The sequence below is a fragment of the Elaeis guineensis genome, chromosome 2 (genome assembly GCF_000442705.2).
Source record: "Elaeis guineensis isolate ETL-2024a chromosome 2, EG11, whole genome shotgun sequence".
Taxonomy (NCBI): Eukaryota; Viridiplantae; Streptophyta; class Magnoliopsida; order Arecales; family Arecaceae; genus Elaeis; species Elaeis guineensis.
In genome coordinates, this window is record NC_025994.2 from 122,391,648 (window position 1) to 122,413,682 (window position 22,035).

The following is a 22,035-nucleotide window of genomic DNA, read 5'->3' on the forward strand; positions in this document are numbered from 1 at the left end:
TATTATTGGCTTCCCTATAAACATGATGTCTGTGGACGCCAGTCTCCTCAGATATGCTAGAATCAGATGCCGATTATCTTGAGTAGCAGTGTCCTTCAGGAACCAGCTGATCACCATCTTCGAGTCCCCCTCCACTTGAAAAATCTCTTTGAAATCACTAAGAAAACGAAACAAAAATCATTGGGCTTTATTGGAAAGATCATCGGGCTTCATAGCCATTTGGTTACCTATGGTCACCGGTCGAAAGTAATTGACTCCTGAGTTTGTTGTAAAGCTAAAAACAAATACTAGAACACTTTCCGGATCACACGGTAAACAGAAATAACAGCTAACAGCTCAGAAGATTGCCTTTTAGAGAGGAATCGGAAGGATTCTATTCAGTGAGGTCACCTCCTCCATGGATTAGGAACATAATCCGTGCGGTATGTGATACGATCTTATCGATATTTGAATTAAATGCTTGAAGAACATGCTTTAAGGACAATGGCATCCCCACAAGTGAGTCCTGTTCACATGCTCGTCGGCTTCTCGTGAAGGTGGTGATTGGTGAAGCTTTCCTTCTTTATGTGGTTTGGATACCGTCAATGCCCTTTAGGGTGTTCCCTCCCCCCCCCACCCCCCCCCCGGCCCCTTTTTTTTTTTTTTTTTGTCAAGGCTACAACTCGCGACTCACCGGACATGTAACGGCGCCTTCTGCTGTCGATGGGACCTGTAACGTGTGATGCGTCACGCTGGAGCACTTTTTTTTCTGACAGGGCATAAGCCGAAATCATTGATCAGATGCAATGAAGCGTTCTCGAACAGAGTAATGTTGCAAGGAACACTTTGAGCCAGGTTTCATTCATGAGATATATCCAATCCGACACGTATTATTTCATTAACACTATCATAGTTGGGCTCACGGAGAATTGCATTCCAACGTCCTTCGAGGGTATCAAGGGATCCTTGCAGGGGGTTGTCATGGGAAACATGTAATGAATGGTCTATGGAATTTATCCCATAAAACGGTCAACCAGGCTTTTTATTTTGGTCATTTTTCTATTATCGAAGGCGGAAGTCCGTAGCATATGATTATACCGAAAAGAATTATAGGCATCCTTCGCTTTCATCTACGTATGTTACCATGCCAACGTAGAGGGAACACGCAAGAAATTTATTGATAAGTAGATTATTTGATTTCCTAAAAGCATTCTTATCTCAACTTCTTGAGAAGTCCTTCATTACCAGTGATCTTTCTCCTTTTTTTTTTTTTTTCCCACCTTATAGAAGCAAATTAGAAAGATTGAGAACTAATATTGCAACACTTCATGTTAATTTAGGGTTCAATCTATCCTACCCAAATACATAATAAATACGAAGAACTAAGGATAAATCTCTAGTTCTACTTTTAAATTAAAAACAAGTCCCCACTTAAATTTTATGTAAAAGTAGCTTTTCATTTCAAATATAAATTAAAAACAATTTTTCATTTTTGGCTGAAATGATCCTTATACCTTTATACCTTTATATCCTTATACAACAAGACAGTATTTCTTTACAATAAAGCAAGACTATTTTATAATAAGGCAGTACTGTTTTATAATACCATTATATTACAATAAGATAGTATTATTTTATAAAAAGACAGTACTGTTTTATAATAAGGCAGTACTATTTTATAATATCCTTACATTATAATAAGACAATACTGTTTATAATAAGACAATATTCATTTACAATAAGGCGATATTACATTATAGTAAGGCAGTACTATTTTATAATATCGTAATATTATTTTGGTGTTGCTTTATAACTGCAGAGGTAATTTGATCATTTCATGCCATTTGAGAAACTGTTTTTAAGTTATGTTTCAAATAGGGAGTATTCTTTATTTGAAACTTAAATGGAGAGCTGCTTTTAAGTTTAAACTCAAATGGAGAGTTTTCATTCGTTTATCTTATATACGGAGAACTAGAGATAAATCTTTAATATATATATATATATATTGTGTATATATATGTGCATGCATATGTCAGTGCTAGGAGTGGGAGTGGCGAGGAGCAAAAGCCAGGGATACATACTAAACACCGATTCATATATTTTCGATGGAATCAACCTTGATAACCATAGCATATCCTATTGGTCTCCACCCACCCGTGTATGTAGATTTTCCTTTTCAACATCAAGAGATGTTTGGAATCAAGTGCTAGAGTTATTTTTTAGCAATCCTTAACTATATTGTTTTGATGGCAATTATTTTTCAGATATACTTTATGTGAATAACTAAAGCTGCAATAGAAGTGGAGGATAACCAGAACTGTAATCAAGTCTTGAGAATGTACATCCAAGACCATATGCATGAAGGAGATATGCTAAATTAGATAGAAATGAAAGTCCTCCGAAATCCCAATCTTACCGTATTCCCTTGTTAGCTTAATATTCAGCTAATTGGTTTTCTTGCCCAAAAACATGAGATGCCTTGAAAGCTGCTATAATTTGCTTGATCTACCAAATATCTTTAATGGTAGAATTATATAATTTTGTGAGGCATAATCCCCCTGCAGGCCTCTTAGCTCTACATATGAAATTGAACACATGGGTATGGACTTGCATATAACATGAATTAACCATCCTAAATGATCCTTTATCACAATCTTGCTATTGATTTGAATTCCTCACTATTTCATGAAAATTTAGTTTCAAAACTCCAAGGAGTGGGGAAAATCAATGAACATGGATGGGGCAATTAATTGAGGAGTCCTAATGACTAATACTTTCTTAGTATGCTGCTATTGTAATGACGGGTTCTTTAATTCTAGATGACAGAAATTCTCTGGCAAGAATAATAACTCCATGCAAAATCATATGAATAGTTTTATGTTTATTTTGAAATATTCTAATTTTAACTGCCCTACAACATCTAGACCAAGCACATAATTAAAGCAATCTCTTCGGCACAGTGAGACATGATAGTACAATGGACAATACCCTCATCAGACTTATCAGTTAGATTCAAATTTATTTGGTCTTCATTACAATCCTTGAGCTAGATTACAAAATACTCTATCACAGGAACTTCACCATGAGATAAGGTTGGCAAATTTTGACAAGACATGTGAACAAGACACAAAACTGACACGAAAATAGTGGATTCGGATTGAAATTTATATGGATTCAGATCAAAAATGAGTTTACATAATTATAATCCATAAAATTCGTATAAGTTTACAGGTTGATCCAACTCACCTAACCCTCTAATATTTTTATAAAAGTTTTAAAAGGCGAGATTTTTTTTGAAAAACTTTAAAACAACATGATGTTTGTTGTATTTTTGAAGAAATCATTTGTAATTTTAATGTTGTGTGACAACTGTTTATGAATTTTTCATGATTATGTTAGTATAGATAGATAAATTTTTTATATTATTTTGTTGTCGATTATATACTTATGTTATTATATTATTTATATTATTATTAAATTTATTGAAGTAGGTATTTTTTTGTAATTTTACAATCGTATCATAAATAGATCGTATTTGTGTTAATCGGATATAATCCATTTAATAATCATGTTTATGCAGGTGATCCATTTATTGAGCAGGTTGTGTGTAGATTGTAAATATTGATCCGTTTAATAAACGGATGGTTTTCGAAATTAATTTATATAAATTTATATCAAAAATGAATTGATCTATTTATGATCTACAAACATACAGTCCATGAAGAGCCCCCACATTATCTTCAAATTGAATATAATCCATTGGCATATCATCCCATGGTGCCGTTTCATTTCTTTACATCTGGCATAAATAAATACAACGGCTTTATGGGTGAGAGAATGATCCAAAGTTCCATCTGTGGAGTGTTTTATCCAAATGATGGAAATATAATTTTTTTATCTAAATAATGCACGTTTGAACTTATTTATCAAACTAATACAAAAATTAAAAGCGTCATTTGAAATAATATTTTTTTCGAAAAAATATTATTTCAAATAGTGCTTTCTGTCCAATCAGCTCAACCCTCCACAGCCTACGTGGAGCCTAAAAAAAAAAAATATTATTGTGAATGACAGCTGATGTTTTTAGAAACATAGCAAGAAGGTCACTTTACAAGTGCCAACTATAACGATGTTTTTATTTTTTTTATTTGATTTTTACGTAGACCGCAGAGAATTGGATTGATTAGGCAGAAATCATCATTTAAAATAATATTTTTTTTAAAAAATAATTTTAAATAATATTTTTAATTTTTATATTAATTTAATAAATAAATTTAATTTTATATTATTTAAATAAAAAATTTATATTTATATCATTTGGATAAAATACTCACAATCTGTTGTTGCGCAGATCTGTCAACGCCCTGTGGTGTAACATCCTAATCATCATTCCGAAGATGGTTCACCAAGAACCGTTCCATGCCCATGCAGACGTCACACGTGGTCATTGCATTCAAACAATGTTAATGGACTGATCCACCGTACATCTAAGCTGGATGGATTCATTTCATCCCAGTGGAAATTAGATCGATTTATTTTATCCCGCCTCATAATTTCTCCGCAATCCCCAGATACCATCTTCACGGTCCGCATATAAATTTCTATGCAATCGCGTATGCTTGAAGCTAATGACCCCAAAAGGCCGAACACAAGGAGAGGAAGTTGACGAAATATATGGATACACCACCTATCTGCTCACCGGCTCCCTCGCGTCTGTGGGGCCCGCGCGTCAGAAAGGGTGGGCGAAAGCAGTGCTTCGCAGAGATCCGCAAAATATCCCACCGTCCGGACGTTAGACCCGGCTGGAACCCCAAGACAAGACCCGGGAACGGATAAGAACCAACAAGGCGGAGACCCTCAACCCAAGAACCCGGTACCAGAAGACGGCCAAACGGACGAGGCGACAGCGAAGCCCACATAGTTCTCTCCAAAGCCCCTCCACCAGTCCAACCCAAGGTCCTCTCTCCCCTCTTGTTCCCCTCCCCAAAGTCTCGGTGTCTCTCTCTCCCCGTTGTCTCGCGTTTATTTAGAGGGGCCGGACTTCGAGGAGGGGCCAAATCCATGGATTTGCTTCCGACGGAGGCGCCGTCGATCGGGGGGCGGAGGCAGGGATTCCGCTCGCTGAAGCTGGTGAGCGTCGCCATGGACGAGCCCCTCGCGGAGGAGCCCGTCGGCGTCGTCTATGGCGTCCTTGATAACGGCCTCACCTACTACGTCCGCTCCAACCCCAAGCCCCGGATGCGCGCCGCCCTCGCCCTTGCCGTCAAGGTCGGGTGAGTCGACTCCCTCCCACCTCTTTCCTCCTACACTTCTCCCTGATTCGTTTCTGCTTGGTTATAAGTTTTTAGTGTTTGGATTTTGATGGATGTTTTTTTGTTGCCTTTCTTTTCCCTCTCGTGGGACAATGAATACATCGAGTGGGTTTGGTAGGGTTTCTTTGGGAATTTGTTTATTTTTATGTTTTCGTTGAATGTGGGAGGAATTTAGGAGTTATATTCTCTTTCCAGTGTCATTCTGTGGTTATGCTAGCGATTTCCTGATTCTTGATATCCGGCTATCAAGAAATCGGTCATCAAGGGAAGATTATGGATTCTTGTTCTTGGAATTGACAGTCATGCGTGAAGTTCTTCACTTAGAGTAGGATTTTACTGTTTTGGAGTGGTTCTACATATATTTGCTGTCGATATCGAGAGATGGGTTCTGGATGAGTGGTGATCCTGCGATTTTGATGCTTTTCTTTTTAAATCTTCGGCTTCTTTAACATTAGAATAGAAATGCATTTTATACGATAGAGATTTCCATAAATAATCTGACGAGCCTACTTAGATTGATATGGCTTTTTAATGAAGTTGAGAACATACAGCAATACACAAACGGATATTTGCTCAGCTTGGGAAGGAATGCCTCCTCCACACATTTCACAACCCACGTAATTATTTCAGTTTCAAAGAATCTCTGATGCCGTTGGATCTTAGATGTAAATGCTTCATTCATAGCCTTGGTTTCAACGTAAGGTCTAACTTAATCATAGATAAAAATGGTTTTATGCCATTATATATGAAACTGTATGCTGAACGTTTACCATCAGGCTTCGCCTAGATGTTGGGTTTTAAATGATATAATTTTTTTTATAAAGGAATATAAATTGACAGTCCACCAGTTTTATTTGGATGGTAATTACATGCATATACTGGACATTCAGTAAATTGCCGTGCCCCGGAAAGGTTGGCTGACTCGAGCAGCTATTCCAACAAGCTCGGTTGTTGCTGCAGTAATCCAGGGCTCTTCAGACTGTGAGTTTTTTTATTATTTAGCAAGAGAGATAACAACCTCTGTTTCTGGTTGAATTCAACAAGTGAGGGCTATTCTGGTTCTTGGCTCTGGTCCGAGATGACCGGACCGTCTCTTGTTCCCTGGATAGTTTGCCAGTCCACCAGAAGAAGCAAGTGAGATGTTTAACCTATCATGTCTTGTCTCCTCTTCTAGTCTCCTTCTTGAGCATTGCTTTTAACATTAAAAAAAGTATTCGTAGTTTATACAACTAACTTTATGAGTTACAAAAAATAAATCTTAAAAGTCATCATTAAATAGCAAGGATCCTAAGCTCAAGGATTACATTAATCTACCACATCAGAAATTTCAGAGTTTCTAGCAACTTGTTGAGACTTTCTGTTTGGAACTGAAGATCTTTGTTCCCGTGTTTTCATGTGTATTAGTCTCCCACTTTAATAGGTCTAGAGAAGCCAATTTACTGATGTGGACTAAAGTGAGAACTAAATATAAAGTTATAACTTTGCAGATTGACTCCTAATCCAGTTGTTCTTGACATACATATATACACACATACGTAAAAAAAACTGTTTAAATAGAACTTTAAATGGACTTTAAGTTGAGTGTTTTCTAGGACTGTGGTGAAAGATTGTGTTTTTGAGGATGTGGTGATGTACAGTGGTTTTGAAACAACTACCTATTCATCAGGATCATAATGCTATCATTCTCTGGTGGCTTGATCTTATTTTTTTGTTCTTTCATGTCCTGCTTTTCCACTACTCTGTCTAATGTAGTACTTTTTTGGAATTTATTTGACAAGTGGATAGAAGAGTTGATTGCATCATGGCCTCATATTGGAAGTTGTTTGTATTTTTAAGAGTTAATTTTCTTCTTGCTGGATATGTGAAAACATTATTTTATTGGACTTTATGGCAGCTCAGTTTTGGAAGAGGAGGAGGAACGTGGGGTTGCTCACATTGTTGAACACCTTGCTTTTAGTGCAACAAAGAAATATACGAACCATGATATCATTAAATTCCTAGAAAGCATTGGGGCTGAGTTTGGTGCCTGCCAGAATGCACTGACTTCTTCTGATGAGACTATATATGAATTACTTGTTCCTGTGGACAAGCCTGACCTCCTATCACAGGCTATATCAGTTCTGGCAGAATTCAGCTCTGAGGTTGGAGCAGGCTCTTTGTTATGATCTGCTTAGTCCACTGTTTCAACATTTAATTGTTTTACTTAGATCCTAAACATGATGTAGGTTCGGGTTTCAGCAGAGGATTTAGAAAAAGAACGTGGTGCTGTCCTGGAAGAATATCGAGGGGGGCGTAATGCTGCAGGTCGCATGCAGGATGCACACTGGATTCTAATGTTTGAAGGTTCAAAGGTGCTTCTTTTTTGTTTACACATATATATGTATGTATGTGCATGCGCATGCGCGCGAGCACCCTGGATCATAATCTGCACCATTAAAAATGTTTAGAAATCAAAATTTATTGTGGTCTCTGTCCTATGCATCAAGTAGATGAAAAAATAGACAATTTTCATTGTGCTAGTATGCTGAATTACATGATAAAGTATTTGAATTAAGAATCCACCTTATTGATCATGATTTATACATTTAAAACATGTGTAGACTGAAAATCGATAGATTTTAATGCTTAGATGTTCGCAAAATATGATCTTGTATCATTTTAACTGTTTATTTTGGTGTCTACTGATGCATAGGTAAACTAAAGCATGTGAATTTTTAGGCATTTTTTATCAGCAATGTGGATCTTTGTTTTGGGTGCCAGATTAATGATTTTTGACCTGCGAGTAGATACCCTCTTTTCTCAAGAGTAGTCCAACTCTCTCTCTCTCTCTCTCTCTCTCTCTCTCTCTCTCTCTCTATGTGTGTGTGTGTGTGTGTGTGTGTGGTTATTTTTGACATTATTGTCGTTTCTGAAGTTATCTTAGATTTTGGGTTCATGTTCAAATAAGTAGCATCATGTTGTACTATCATATGACCAGTTACTTTATTGCAGTATGCAGAACGTCTACCAATTGGGCTGGAAAAGGTAATTCGAACAGTTACTCCCGAAACTGTCAAGCAATTTTACCAAAAGTGGTATCATTTACAAAATATGGCTGTTGTTGCTGTGGGCGATTTTTCTGATACAAAGGTTTGGATTTTTTTTTCTAAATTCCGACTCTTCTAATATATTTTTTTAAAATCTACTTTCTGAACCAACATTCCAAGTAAAATGGTTGATTCTGTTCAAAGAATCTTGTTCATGCAATATAATTATTTTTGCAGAGTGTAGTTGAATTAATAAGGGCTCATTTTGGGCAAAAAGTTTCTATCTCTGGCCCCCCTCCAGTTATACCAGATTTCCCTGTTCCATCGCATGAAGAACCCCGCTTCTCCTGCTTTGTTGAATCTGAAGCTGCTGGGGTGAGCACTTTGTTGTACATTACACCATTGAATGCATGTGAGTGTTCAAAGTTTGGACACTTGCACATATATAAACAAGAAGATGCATTTGCACTCACAGCCATATATATGTCCGCATGTGCAAGTAATACATTAAAGTAAAATCATGTATAAATGTTATTTATGATTTGTTCTCTTTGGGTGGCTAAAAACAGTCCGCGGTAATGATCAGCTGCAAGATTCCTGTGGATGAGATGAGAACTGTGAAGGATTACAGGGATTCACTAGCAGAAGCAATGTTCCATTGTGCTTTGAACCAGAGGTTTTTTAAGATATCCCGCAGAAAAGATCCACCATACTTTTCTTGCTCTTCAGCTGCAGATGCTCTTGTTCGTCCTATTAAGGCTTATATTATGACCTCAAGTTGCAGAGAAAGAGGGACCATTGAGGCCCTTGAGTCAATGCTAATGGAGGTATTTCTAGCTTTGACATCTTGAAAAATATGCACTTTTTTTTGATAATCCAGTTCACATCTGGGGATGAGTTTTTTCTTAATCATTTTTCTGGCTAAATGGCTTTTCAGGTTGCTAGGGTTCGGCTACATGGCTTTTCAGAGCGTGAAATATCCATTGTACGTGCTTTGATGATGTCCGAAATTGAATCTGCATATTTAGAGCGGGATCAAATGCAATCAACTAGTCTGCGAGATGAGTATTTGCAGGTAATCCAGATCGTTTTCTCCATATTATTCAACTTTCTTTTCTGTTTTCACTGCCTTGAACTGTACACCTGTATTTTCCATAATTAATTGCATTATCTGGGAAAATGTTGCTTTTCATGTTACTTATGCCTTTTAAAGCGCATTTTGAAGAAGTCTTTTCCACTGTAAATCATCTTGCTAATAAACTTGTCCCATATCTTGTCAAAGATGATCCTTTTGGTTGTTTAAGATATTGAATAATATTCATGTGCATTTTGAGCATCTTTTACCATTCATTTTCCATGGAAGTTCTATAGATAAGAGCTATGCTTTGTTGTTGTTATTTTCTTTTCTTTGCTGATGGCCATTATACTTTGTGGAGACATGAACTGATTTTGCCAGGTTTGATGGGAATATAAACTAATGATATTTTTACCCTAGACTTCTCCAAGTGTTCTTTTGTTGAGTCCCGGCTATTTAATTATTTTCTTTTTCTGTTTCACCAGTACAAATGAAATTGTAAATTTCATATAGATCCAAGTCTTAGAGGGACAGAGTTTGATCTATATGGGGCTGTTAATGGATCACATTTAATTGCTAAATTTAAACCAATTTTGACTGAGTGTGTTGCATCTGTTTCCAAATCTTAATCCCTCAGATACCAAATAATGCATGATCCTGATTCTACAAATTATTTGCTCTGACATGTATGCCTTAAGATATACTTCTAATTACTTTCTTCTGGACTCACCTGAGCTGAAATCTTCTGATTCTGACTAGACCCAACCAGCAAATAGCTTGAAGTAGGCTAGAATCCTTGATTCTATTGATCGATTCTTTGGTTACTTGAGGAATATCCTGGCCATGAATAAAACTTGATCCTTTGTATTGGATTCTGTTACTCTTTTTTGAGCAGTTTCTTTTTCCTGTTAGGCAGCAATGCAATGTCCTATGTGTGAAGGATCTCGATTGTTCTCTTGCCTGTAGTGTCATACAGCACTGCAACCCATTGAATAGAACCTGACTATGGGTTTGAAAGATATCATCTCCCACTTGATGTAATTTAAATTCATTTTGCATTAGTTAATCATAGCCTTGTATTATTGGTTACTTTGTGGGTTGTTAAGTTTCTTATGCTGTCAGCAAGCATCTAACTGACATTACTTTATTTGTGTGAAAACTGCAGCATTTTTTTCGCAAGGAACCTGTTGTAGGGATTGAGTATGAAGCACAGCTCCAGAAAACTCTCCTTCCTTGTAAGATATTATATGCATTTTAACGGAAACTATGTAGTATTATATCTTTGAAAACTTGCAAATGCTCTGGGGCCTTGGTCACCTGCCTCGCTGTTGTGATAGGCTTTGTTTTTCAAATGTGATCACATTGATGCAAGGATGAGCTTTACCCATACTGTGTATAGGTTAGTTCATATTATACAAACCAATACTGGTAGACTCCTTGTGTACCCAATTTATCATGTGACATAGTACTATAATTTAATATCATGCAATAAGGATCAGGCACTTAAATCCTTGTGTGGAAGCTGATGACCACAATATTTAGCATAATGATATATTTGCTACTGTTATTTCATAAATGAAAATACATCCCAGTTGTTGCGGCATGAAAACATATTTTCCATTCCTGTCATTGTTTAAGCATAAAGAATTGTTAACCTGATTCCATACTGTGGATGTGATGCCATTACAATTCCATCCGTATCTTGGTGATATGTTCTGACAACTAATTTATGCATGTCAAAGCAGCAACCCCTTTGTTGGCCTTTTTTTGTTATTGTCACTAACTTTATATCAATATATAACAGATATTTCTCCAGCAGAGGTATCAAAGTTTGCTGTGAACTTCTGTACAACATGCAGCTGTGTAATAAAGATTGTTGAACCTCGAGCTTGTGCTACTATAGAAGACCTGAAAGCTTCTGTATTGAAAGTCAATGCCCTCGAGGAAGAAAAGAAAATTTCTCCTTGGGATGATGAGCATGTCCCTGAAGAAATTGTCATTGACAAACCAAATCCAGGGTCAGCTTTGCTTGTTGCTCTTTAATTTTTATGCATGATTCTTTTAAGTTTCAAATTGCTGCCATGCTTCATCTGAATATGATATTAATTATGCTTTAATGTCCTTTCTTAGATGTATGCAACAACTTGACCCATTCATTCTGAGAACAAGTTTGTCCTGACTGAGGAACAAACCTATGGAGTATGGTTTAAAAATTTGGTCCAGATACATCAGGGCTGTTGGTTTTAGCTTTGGTTTCAATTTTATAGTGTTTTGGCTTTATGCTATTTTAGTGAGTGGTGAAGTTGTATTAGAATTCAGAAGTTGTGTATAGTCAATTTGGTTCTATCTTGCTTATGACAGAGTGGACAAATAAGATTGTTTTATTTTCTTGTTGTTGCTGCCTCTGCTATAAATATAACTTAGAACATATGCTCTTGGTATGAGGCAGGTTAACTAACATTCCACTGAGTATCATCTTGGCATCGCACCTGCTACTCATATCTGTCTTAACAACCATGTTCTTTTTGGCTTGGATGTTTTCTAACGTTCAAGTTTACCTCTTGGCTTGGATGTTTAATTTTATACGTATGTGATGACATACCAGCGAAGGCTTACATTGAAATTGGCAGGACATCATCTTTCTCGTTTCCACATTTTATTTTGTTCCACATTCGATTTTTTGACATTTTTTTTCTGTGGTCTTTACCATCTGCTTCTCTGTGACCATCGCTTTTAAGTTGAATTCTACAATGGTGCTGTTAATTCAAATCATGTGACATTATCTACACATTCAAAATTGTTTATTGCAGGAGCATTGTACAACACTCAGATTTTCCAAGCATTGGTGTCACTGAGTTACTCCTATCAAATGGCATGCGGATCTGCTATAAATGTACTGATTTTCTTGATGATCAGGTAGTGCTTGTTAGGCCAATTTGTATGGGGACATATCTCTTTGTACTTTTCCTGCTTCTTTACCCGATTGGAATCACCTTTTTTTTTTCTTTTGGTACACAATTGGAATCACTTTTGGATCATAAACTAGGAAGTGCAGGAGTTCGTACCACATGATGCACATTGCAAAACTAGCGATGACCATGATTTGTATGGCATACAGATGGGAACTTGATAACGAACTTTTCTATCTCAATCTTTGTTTATTTTGAACTTTGATATCCGAAGTTGATGATCAGCAACCCCCCTCCCTCCTACCCTTTTTTTTCAAAGCTCCCAGCCTTGCTTGTGCAGGTGGGATCTCTTAATGATTAGTCGTGGGATTAATATACCATTTAAATCACAGAGAATTGAAATTAAAAAAAAAAAAAGACCAACCAAATATACAATTGCAAGAAATATTTTGTAGACTATAAATCATCAATTAATTCTTTAGGAATGTCTGTGTGGCGCATTGAGGCAATGCTTTCTATAATTCTGATCCTTAGTGAAAAATCAAATCTGCTTTGGACACCAAAGGAAATGTGAAATGATTTTTCTTGAATGCATGAGGATCATCCAATTACTACAAACTATTTTTTTAATGAAATTTGTAACTTCTTGCAAATACATTATGTGGTAATCAACACACTGAGCATTTAGACGAGTTGCTTGCATGAGTTAGCTTGATGGTGATTATTTTTTTGCCTTTCACTAGTATGTTCTCTCTCTCTCTCTCTCTCTGGAAATACATTCTAACTCTTGTCTTTGTGCTCCATTTCTCATATGTAATTTTTTTTATTACCTGGATATCTTATTTGAAATAACTCAGGATATGTGAACACATCCTTTAATGGATTTTAAAGTAGGCTCTTTGTAGTGGCTTCATTCTTAGCACATCAGAGAATTTGGTTTCAGTATATTTCAGCAAAATCGAGGAGAAATTCATGACTGCTGGATATTAGAAAATTAATTAACGGAAATTTTCTAAAAGTATTGGAGGGCATTATTTGTCAAAATTAGAAGAATGGTGCGATTCCCGAAAATCCAAAAAAAAATAATGACTTAGAAAAGTCACCAAAAATCCCTGAAAGCTTGCTATTTTTGTAAATTTGAGATAAACTTGGGACAAATTCATTTATCAAATAATTCAAAGAAATGGATAATTTTATTCTTGGACATGTGGGATTGTCTCATTCCTGCATACCTGTGGCGTTTACTAAAAAAGTTGTAAGGCAGCAAATGCTTTGGATTTTTATGTTCTAATAATTACATGTTCTGCATTTTGATTCCAAACCACTTTATCTGAAAGTTTGAATATCCACTGCCTTGCTTGAAGTTTTAATATTTTGGCCAACATGTTTCACGTTTCAATGAGACTGTTAGATTGGGCTACTTAAACAGGATTTTCCTAGTAATTCATTTCTATTATTTGGTTTGATACTCATAGACACCAAAATTATCTTTTGATCTGAAACTCATTGGCTCCAAAACCAAATTTGTTTTGCTGCGAGTAATTGAAACCAGTTTATATCACCTGAAACCAGCCACTTGACTGGCAGCCTGGGATTTAATAGTAATGGCTGAAACAAGTTGTTCTCTAAGCTTAACAAAAGTTAACAGAAGTTTAATTTTTATTGCTCATCTTAACAAATCTGGAGGTTGTATGTAGACATGTTAACTTTTGGTTTCGAAGTTTTTATTAAAACATAAAAATTGTTCTGCCTCTTAAGATTGTTTGATATTTATTTTCAGTTGCAGTCAATTTTCCAGGATTTTTTTTGTCATTAGCAAAATATGATTGTATCAAACTTATCATGATATTTGGTTCAATGGTTGTGTCGTCTATGTGTCATTATGTCATTTTGCAAATGATTATGTTGTCACTAAATTATGTTTCGTTGGTATTGACAATTTTTATCAGGTCATTTTTACTGGATTTTCGTACGGTGGTTTGTCTGAATTGTCAGAAGATGAATATATTTCTTGCTCAATGGGATCAACCATTTCAGGGGAAATTGGTGTATATGGCTACAAACCATCTGTGCTCATGGACATGCTTGCTGGTAAGAGAGCTGAAGTCGGTACAAAAGTTGGGGCATACATGAGAACCTTTTCTGGTGATTGCTCCCCTACTGATCTGGAAACTGCCTTGCAGGTCTGTATTTGTGAGTCATTCTTTTATGTACATGATCTTGCACACAGCACTGGACACTGAGCTAGATATCCATATGAGAACTCCTAAGCTCCAATCCTCAGTAGTCAGAACTTGGACCACTTGTGCATTTGGCAAGTTTTGTTAACATCTTTCTTGTGGATTGATTTCTGCTTTACAAAGATTACTTTGATAGTGTTCACAGAAGTTCTGTTTTCTTTGTAATGCAATTTGTGCTTTCTATTTGCTTTTTCAATGAAGCTTTTCTTGTCCATCTCTATAAAGGTCGTTTACATATGCACGAGGGAATCCTAGAGGGTTGTTGCTGGTTGAAATGTATAGTTGTAATTGATCATTTGCCAACAGGGTTGCATAAGACGATTTGGTTTCTCTGATTATCATTGTTAGTATAACTTACCAAATACCAAATGTTTAATTGGTTTGCTTGTTAAAGCAAGCTACATCTAGTAAAAAAAAGCCATTAGTCATGCACAGGCCAACAAGTTATCTAATTGTGGATTTCAATGTAATAATAGCTAGAAAGAATGAACAGAATATTGTTGGCTTCAATATTTCCATAAATCATTTCAGAAGAAAGATAGGGTACTGTCTGGAAGTACTTTATGCATGTAGTCATCTGTGTGAACACCGGCAGGAGTGATATACCAGGCCTTGCAGATTGTGAATTGCATGTATAGCACCTGCAATTATCAGTAAATTCTAACATTCTTTTTTAGGTAATATGGGTAACAAAACTTGATAGTTGTATAAATTGTTGATGGATTCGGATTGGTACCCTCATAGTTTGGAAGGTGTATATTGGCTTGGCAATTTAATGCTCACTTGAATGACCTTTCCTGGTAGGTATCTAGGTTCCATGAGGAGCGTTATGTTTTTATGTGGTATTTAAATATTTTTATAATTTTGCGTATCTAGATGATTTTGATAGGTGGACCCACTCGACTAGAATTGAAGTTCCATTCCCTTGGCTATTGGTAATGCTGTTTGTTGGACATTTTTTTTTTTCAAAGTTGTACATGTGACCGATAAAGGTGATATAGTTAAGCTTGGTGGACCTTTGGATCCATGATGTGATTTTGCTGTTCCCCCACTCCAGCATATAAAGCTGTAGTCATTGTGATTTTCATAAACTTCTGTATAAACATGGTTATAAAATAGCATCTCTTCTGGGAACAACTTTGCTATCATGTAAGCAACTCACACATGCTGACCATAATCACTATGAGTTCATGCAGCTCGTCTACCTACTATTTACTACAAATGTTGAACCAAGAGATGAAGAAGTAAAAATTGTAATGCAAATGGCAGAAGAAGCAATTCGAGCTCAAGAAAGGGACCCATACACTGTATTTGCAAATCGTGTACGAGAAGTCAATTATGGGAACTCCTATTTCTTTCGGGTATGCTTGATTTCATGTTACTTGTCGAACTAGTTTGTTGTCCATCTTAAGTATATTTATTATTTTCAGCTGCTTTTCCTGATGCAGCCAATTCGAATTAGTGACCTGAGAAAGGTGGATCCTATACGAGCATGCAAATATTTCAGTGATTGTTTCAAGGATCCCTCTACTTTTACAGTTGTAATAGTTGGGAATATTGATCCTTCTGTATCGCTTCCTTTAATTCTGCAGTACTTGGTAAGTCTTGTTTGACTTGAGCCCATTTTTTTTCTGAATGCCCTTACTATCACTGATCTGGTTTTTTCTGCTCTATGAGGGTGGAATACCAAGGCCTGCTGAATTAGTTTTGCAATTCAACCGTGATGACCTAAAAGGCTTGCCATTCAAGTTTCCAGCCACCATTGTCAGGTTGACACTGTTAATTTTGTGCTCTATTATCCTGCTGATGAAGTCTCTCGGTGGTTGTACTAGAAAGCTGGATTCAAATCTGTCTTCACTGGGGATATTTTGGGTCTGGGTGGTGAGGGTTTAGGGTTTCTAGGGGAGAGCTACTTCTCTTTTGTAGCAAAAAATTGTTTATTGGCTTCATCTAAAAAAAAAAGGGGGAAAAAAACACAATTACATTTGAAGCAAATCATGGGATCTTTTTCATGTTTTTTTTTTTTGCCTTCTTTCACTTGTGTATGTTCATTTGCACGTTCCCTTGTGCACATATGTGGAATGCAGACATAGGACATGTGTTTGCTTTTTTTCGCTTTTGTTGTAGCTCTTCTTCCTCATGCATGAGCTAAAAAGTTGTTCTTATGCGATGGGCCTTGTGTGTGCAGAGAAGTTGTTCGCAGCCCTATGGTGGAAGCTCAATGCTCTGTCCAGCTAGCCTTTCCTGTGGTGCTGAAGAATATGTCAATGGTAAGATGCATACTTATCAAATAAATTATGCATACATTTATCAATTTGATGTCTTATCTGTCCTGTTCTTGACATGTGCAAGATGGAAGAGATTCATTATGTTGGATTTCTGAGTAAACTTCTGGAGACAAAAATCATGCAAGTTCTTCGGTTTAAACATGGGCAGGTGTTTCCTCTGGCATTCCACTCTCTTTCTGTTGTGCACATAATGAACTTGCATTATTATTATTATTTATACCTAACTCTTTCAGCTGCATGAATACTTCAGATCTACTCAGTGAATGTTTCTGTCTTCTTGGGTGGGAATAAACCTTCAAGAACTGGAGATGTCCGTGGTGATATAAGTGTAAATTTTTCATGTGATCCAGATATCTCTTCCAAGCTTGTAGGTTCTTTATTTATATTTTGAGCCTGTTTGTTTGTAGCAAATTCATTTTCTGGAAATATCTTTGCACAAAATTTCCATGTGCACCTCATGATAATCTACGGAAAGCTTTCTTTAGGTTGACCTTGCCTTGGAAGAGTTAATGTATCTCCAAAATCATGGCCCATCTGATGAGGATGTCTCAACTATTCTTGAAATCGAACAGCGAGCCCATGAAAATGGATTACAAGTCAGTTTTATAAATTTCTTATTCCAATATAATGGTTTGTATCATCATACTGGGAACATTGCGGCAATTAATTTTTGGAGGTCTTGCAGGAAAACTATTATTGGTTAGATCGAATTTTGCGCAGCTACCAGTCAAGAGCTTATTTTGGAGATGTCAGTGCTTCATTTAAGGTATACCAGCATTCAATTGCAAAGGCTGCAGGTTCCATTAAGTGTTCACAGTGATTTGAGACACATTGTCAGTGATGTCTTTATCTAATTAGGAATCTGGAACAACTGTTTTTACTTCAGATTTCTTTTGATACGCCGAACAGAGAATTTCTCTGATATTTGGGAAGTCTTGCAGATTTAAAAATCATGGACATCTTAGATGTTTACAGTCAGGATTCAATTTGTGGGTTGCTGTGATATTGTTTAACTAGCTTAGTGTATGGGCAATTCTACCAATTAATATTATCTAATTTAAGCTTGTGTTAATAGAACACGTTCTTTTAATGGGTTTTAGAGTCTGCCACCTGTTTCTGTATTTTCTTGTTTCAATGCATCTGTTTGGTGAAAGTTTCAGAAATATTAATTGAAGTGGTAATCTTCTTTTGAGAACTTGAATTTCGACAGTACTTATATTGTTATGGCTTCACATTCATAGTATCAAGTTCTAATTTCCAATTTAATGTTTATTTCATAGTTTTAGGCTTTCAGGTCCATAGTGTTTCTTTCATTAGTCAAGCAAGGTATCTCAACTACTAACTGACTGCACCAAGGAGATCCTCCGAAAGGCTAATTTGAAGTTTGAATTTTATAGAATTCAGAAATACAATATCTACAACTTTTATTTGAGAGGTGGTGCTAAGCTCCAAGTTTTCTAGACGCCAAATAACAAAGACCATAATGCTGTCCACACTATATGCAAGACTCCAATGTGTGGCATCTTGTTGCGACATCCAGTTGACTGATATTTGGATCGACCTGTTTTGCCTGGTGGGTGTTGCAATTCTTGGCTTTTGTGATACTAGCGTTGCTTGCCACAAGTCTCGGATTTGAGAGCATCTGAATGATGTGTCTAATGTGACATCAACCCCATCAAACCCTGACTTTTTTAATTTCCTAGAAAACAAGCACGGGTCAAATTTCCTGTCCATGCAATGTGGGAATAATACTTTATCTCCTGTCTATCAAAATCTCACTCACATTGATGCACTAATGTTGATGACATCTACTGCAGTGTTGATGATTAGCTAGGTACCTTCAATCAGAATCTTTGTGCTAAAAATCCCATGTTTATTTTTTCCCCCACCTTTTAGCTTTCTTTTGATGATAGTGGGGTTTGCGCTGCATGTGTATGTTTGTATTTTTGAAGTTCTACAACATTCATTTTCTGCTGAGAGTTTTTCCTTTTTCTTTTCTCCTTTGGCAGATTCAAGACGAAGGACGGACTAAAGTTAGGAAAGCTTTGACACCATCCACTGTTCAATTGGCATTACAAAGAATATTGCCCTTTCCATGCAAAAAACAGTATACCGCAGTCATTCTTATGCCCCAGCTATCTCATTTAAAGTTGTTGAAGTCCTTACTCCAATTAAGATCCGATGGGTTTAGCAGAGATGCAAAGGTTGGATACTTGTTGTTTTGCTGACAGATTTTCTTTTTCCTTGTTCTTTTTTTCGATAACATGGTTTTTCATTTCAAGCATCATTGAAGTTGCCCTTCGGTTATTCTATTATGCAACAATATCACTTCTACATCATGAAGATGTTATTACTTATAGTTCCTCCTCCATGAATTCACAATAGGTAGATGCTCATATCTGGTTTTGTTTTTGAAGATATTCTGACGGTACAAATAAAAAAAAGGACTGCTTCCACGTCTCAAAGTAAACTACTAGTGATAGCAAGAAAAAATCTTAAAGAATCTCTGTAATTGTTTTGAAGAACTTTAAGCATTACATTGCATAATTTGGGCTCAAATTTCAACATCTTAGCTATCACGGTTTCAATTTTGATGGGATCTTGTCCCTGCTGGAATTATTCGCACGTTTTCGGGTCTTGGAATCTTCTTTTATAGAAAGCAAAGATGCGTCTGATCTGGCTTCTTTCACAGATTTTGGCCGGTGCGGCGGGTGCAGTGGTTTTAGCAGTCAGTTTGTGGAGATACTCGCGAAGTACTCTCAACTCATAGGAGATGCTGCTTTACGGAAAGCCAATAATAAGGAGCGGAAAAAGAATTAGTAGTTGGATTTTTAAGTGAATGGTATCTCGCTGAAGATTGGAAACTGGAAGACCTCCAGACCACTGACTCGACCATTTTCTTTGGTGTCCTGTTTTGGTCAGTGATCTGATCCTATCAAGGGAATGAGGGGTACTGGTCTTTGATTCATATGCTGGTCTCCCATTCATATTTGTTCGAGGCTTGTGTCTGTATGATTTGTTGTAGATGCACTAGTCATACTGTATAATGTGTCATTTTGATGAAATTGAAAACATGAAACAGTTTATTTCAGGCATTTTGGGCTGGTATCGGTGCTAGGTGACAGGCTTAAGGAGTTACATGTTATGTACATCATTTTATAGACTTTAACCTCTAATTGATGAAAGAAAATTATGAAAAAGAGATTTGGCTGCCTGAACGTGTGGTATTCTATGATTGCATGACTTCTACGTGTAGACATCAGGTGTGATGCAGCAGTTGTTTCGTCAAATGTAGCGTACTATTGAATCAAAGGATTTATGGAACCCCAAAGGCTTGTTTATGGTAGCATGCTCTGGTTCGATGATTACTAATTTAAATGTGGTCTGCGCATTTCAAGATAAATACGTGAAATTTGTGTGTTATTGATCTTCTTATTTGTCATTTTTGCAAGAAATGCTATTATGGTAATGGTTTCGATGATTATACTCCATGTATTCCCTCTCACATACCTGGTGCTTGTTTTGGAGAGAACCCGCCGGTCCATCCCGCAGGATTGGCAGGCCAAGAAGAGCCCCACGAGCAGATTGTGCCGTAGAGGGTACCATGGGAATCGCGGGCCTGGTCCACGTGGGATAATAAAAGTCATCTTTTTTTTTTTTTTTAATCCCACGGGGATTGGGCCTGTGAGGCTGTGACCCTCGCATGACCCTCTCCGGTTCTGTATCATCTTCTCTGGGCTCCTCTTCCAGAATTCTGCTGGACGGCAGGGTTTCTCGCCAAGAGGTCCTTGACGTGTTACCTTACCTGTATTAATTGGGTTCTAAGATGAGCAACTGCAAGTTGCCTGCCATTGGCGATGTTAAGGGGTTAGAATTGTTTGAAGCCCCAGCAAAGGAATCGGAGAAACGAAAAGCCGTTGGTCCAGCAACCTAAATAATTGCAAGACATGGTAGATGAACTTTTAAATAATATTGTGAATCCACATAAGAATGAAATAATTTGTTCTACCATGTCTAGTAAGGATTGTAGAACATGCATCTGAACATCTCCGCAAACGACTTATCGAACGGAAGTTGTACTTTGGATGTTGAATTTTAGATCGGATGCTTTTCTGAGTCTATGCATCCTTATGACTGGTGTGCATTTGGAAGATGACTGTCATGTGCTTGGGATCATATCAACCATGTTTTGTGCATACATCGGCTTAACGGGTCCACGGCGCTTCTTAGTCCATAGCTCGTACAACTGAAAGATTAGACTACCACCTAACACACCGACATGGTTAGACGCGCACCACGCCGTACAGGATATAATTTATCCACGTGCTGCCATAATTGTCAAAGACTTTCGTTTGCCAATGTTCCACGGCTGGCATCTTCTCGGGCCTTCTGGGACTCTCCGGAGTCCGGACGGCTCTGGAGAAAGAGACAGATAGACACAGCAGGAGAAGCCGATGTAAGGTAGTTTGTTCCTGCCCCACCACCCGGTGAAGTTGTGTGACGTAAATTAATAGTCAATACGTTCAAAGGATTTTTTTTTTTTACACTACATTCCATATAAAAAAAATATATCATTTTACCTGATCGAATCATCGGCTACTATTTTTTAATATATATTTAATATTTATAATTTTATTTTTTATTTAAAATTTTAAATAAAAAATATTTTTTTTAAAAATATAAATTTTATCATTCATGATTGTAATAATTTTTTTTCAAAAATTATAAAAAAATATTTTTATTATTAAAAATTTATAAATTTTTTAAATGATAAAAAAATTCATCTCTTTTTTATGACATTCTGTAGTAGAAAATCATAATTTGATCGTAGGATATCATAATATGATCATAGGATATCATAATTTTTTTTAAAAAGATAGGATTTTTTCATCATTCAAAATTTTAAACAAAAAAATAAAACTATAGATATTAAATGCATGTTAGAAAGAAATGGCTACGTTGCCCAATTAGATGGGATGATACATTTTTCTTACATTAGATGCGGTGTATAAAAAGATTCTCTACATTCAAATAAGTAGATGAGCTCCCGTATTCGAGCCCAAATGATGACACCCCTTCAGGCTGGACTTGCACGCCCTTCACCTTTAGTCACAGCTTGCATAACATTGGTGCTGGAGGTGCATCGTATTTTTTGGATGTACATCGGCCCTCTTTCTAGCTCCAATATTACGATCAAAGGCTCGTG

General features: G+C 36.6%; 1 protein-coding gene across 5 annotated transcripts; it reads left to right on the forward strand.

Annotated features, from left to right (window-relative positions):
- The first annotated feature begins 4,833 nt into the window (after positions 1-4,833).
- Positions 4,834-20,047, forward strand: LOC105037879 (zinc protease PQQL-like). 5 transcript variants are annotated; one of them, XM_010913517.4, is made up of 21 exons: positions 4,837-5,252; positions 7,191-7,432; positions 7,517-7,642; positions 8,283-8,420; positions 8,555-8,692; positions 8,887-9,144; positions 9,255-9,392; positions 10,558-10,627; positions 11,197-11,410; positions 12,203-12,308; positions 14,251-14,484; positions 15,738-15,902; positions 15,990-16,139; positions 16,219-16,310; positions 16,730-16,811; positions 16,894-16,977; positions 17,080-17,196; positions 17,315-17,425; positions 17,515-17,595; positions 18,839-19,033; positions 19,522-20,047. In XM_010913517.4, the coding sequence occupies exons 1-21, from the start codon at positions 5,162-5,164 to the stop codon at positions 19,597-19,599; spliced, it is 2,910 nt and encodes a 969-aa protein (XP_010911819.1). In that variant the 5' UTR covers positions 4,837-5,161; the 3' UTR covers positions 19,600-20,047. The 5 variants fall into 5 exon arrangements, 4 of the variants coding, with proteins under 4 accessions (XP_010911819.1, XP_029119431.1, XP_010911803.1 ...); XM_029263598.2 differs by having other exon boundaries at positions 4,837-5,247; positions 7,186-7,432; XM_010913501.4 differs by having other exon boundaries at positions 4,840-5,252; positions 7,186-7,432.
- Positions 20,048-22,035: the final 1,988 nt, after the last annotated feature.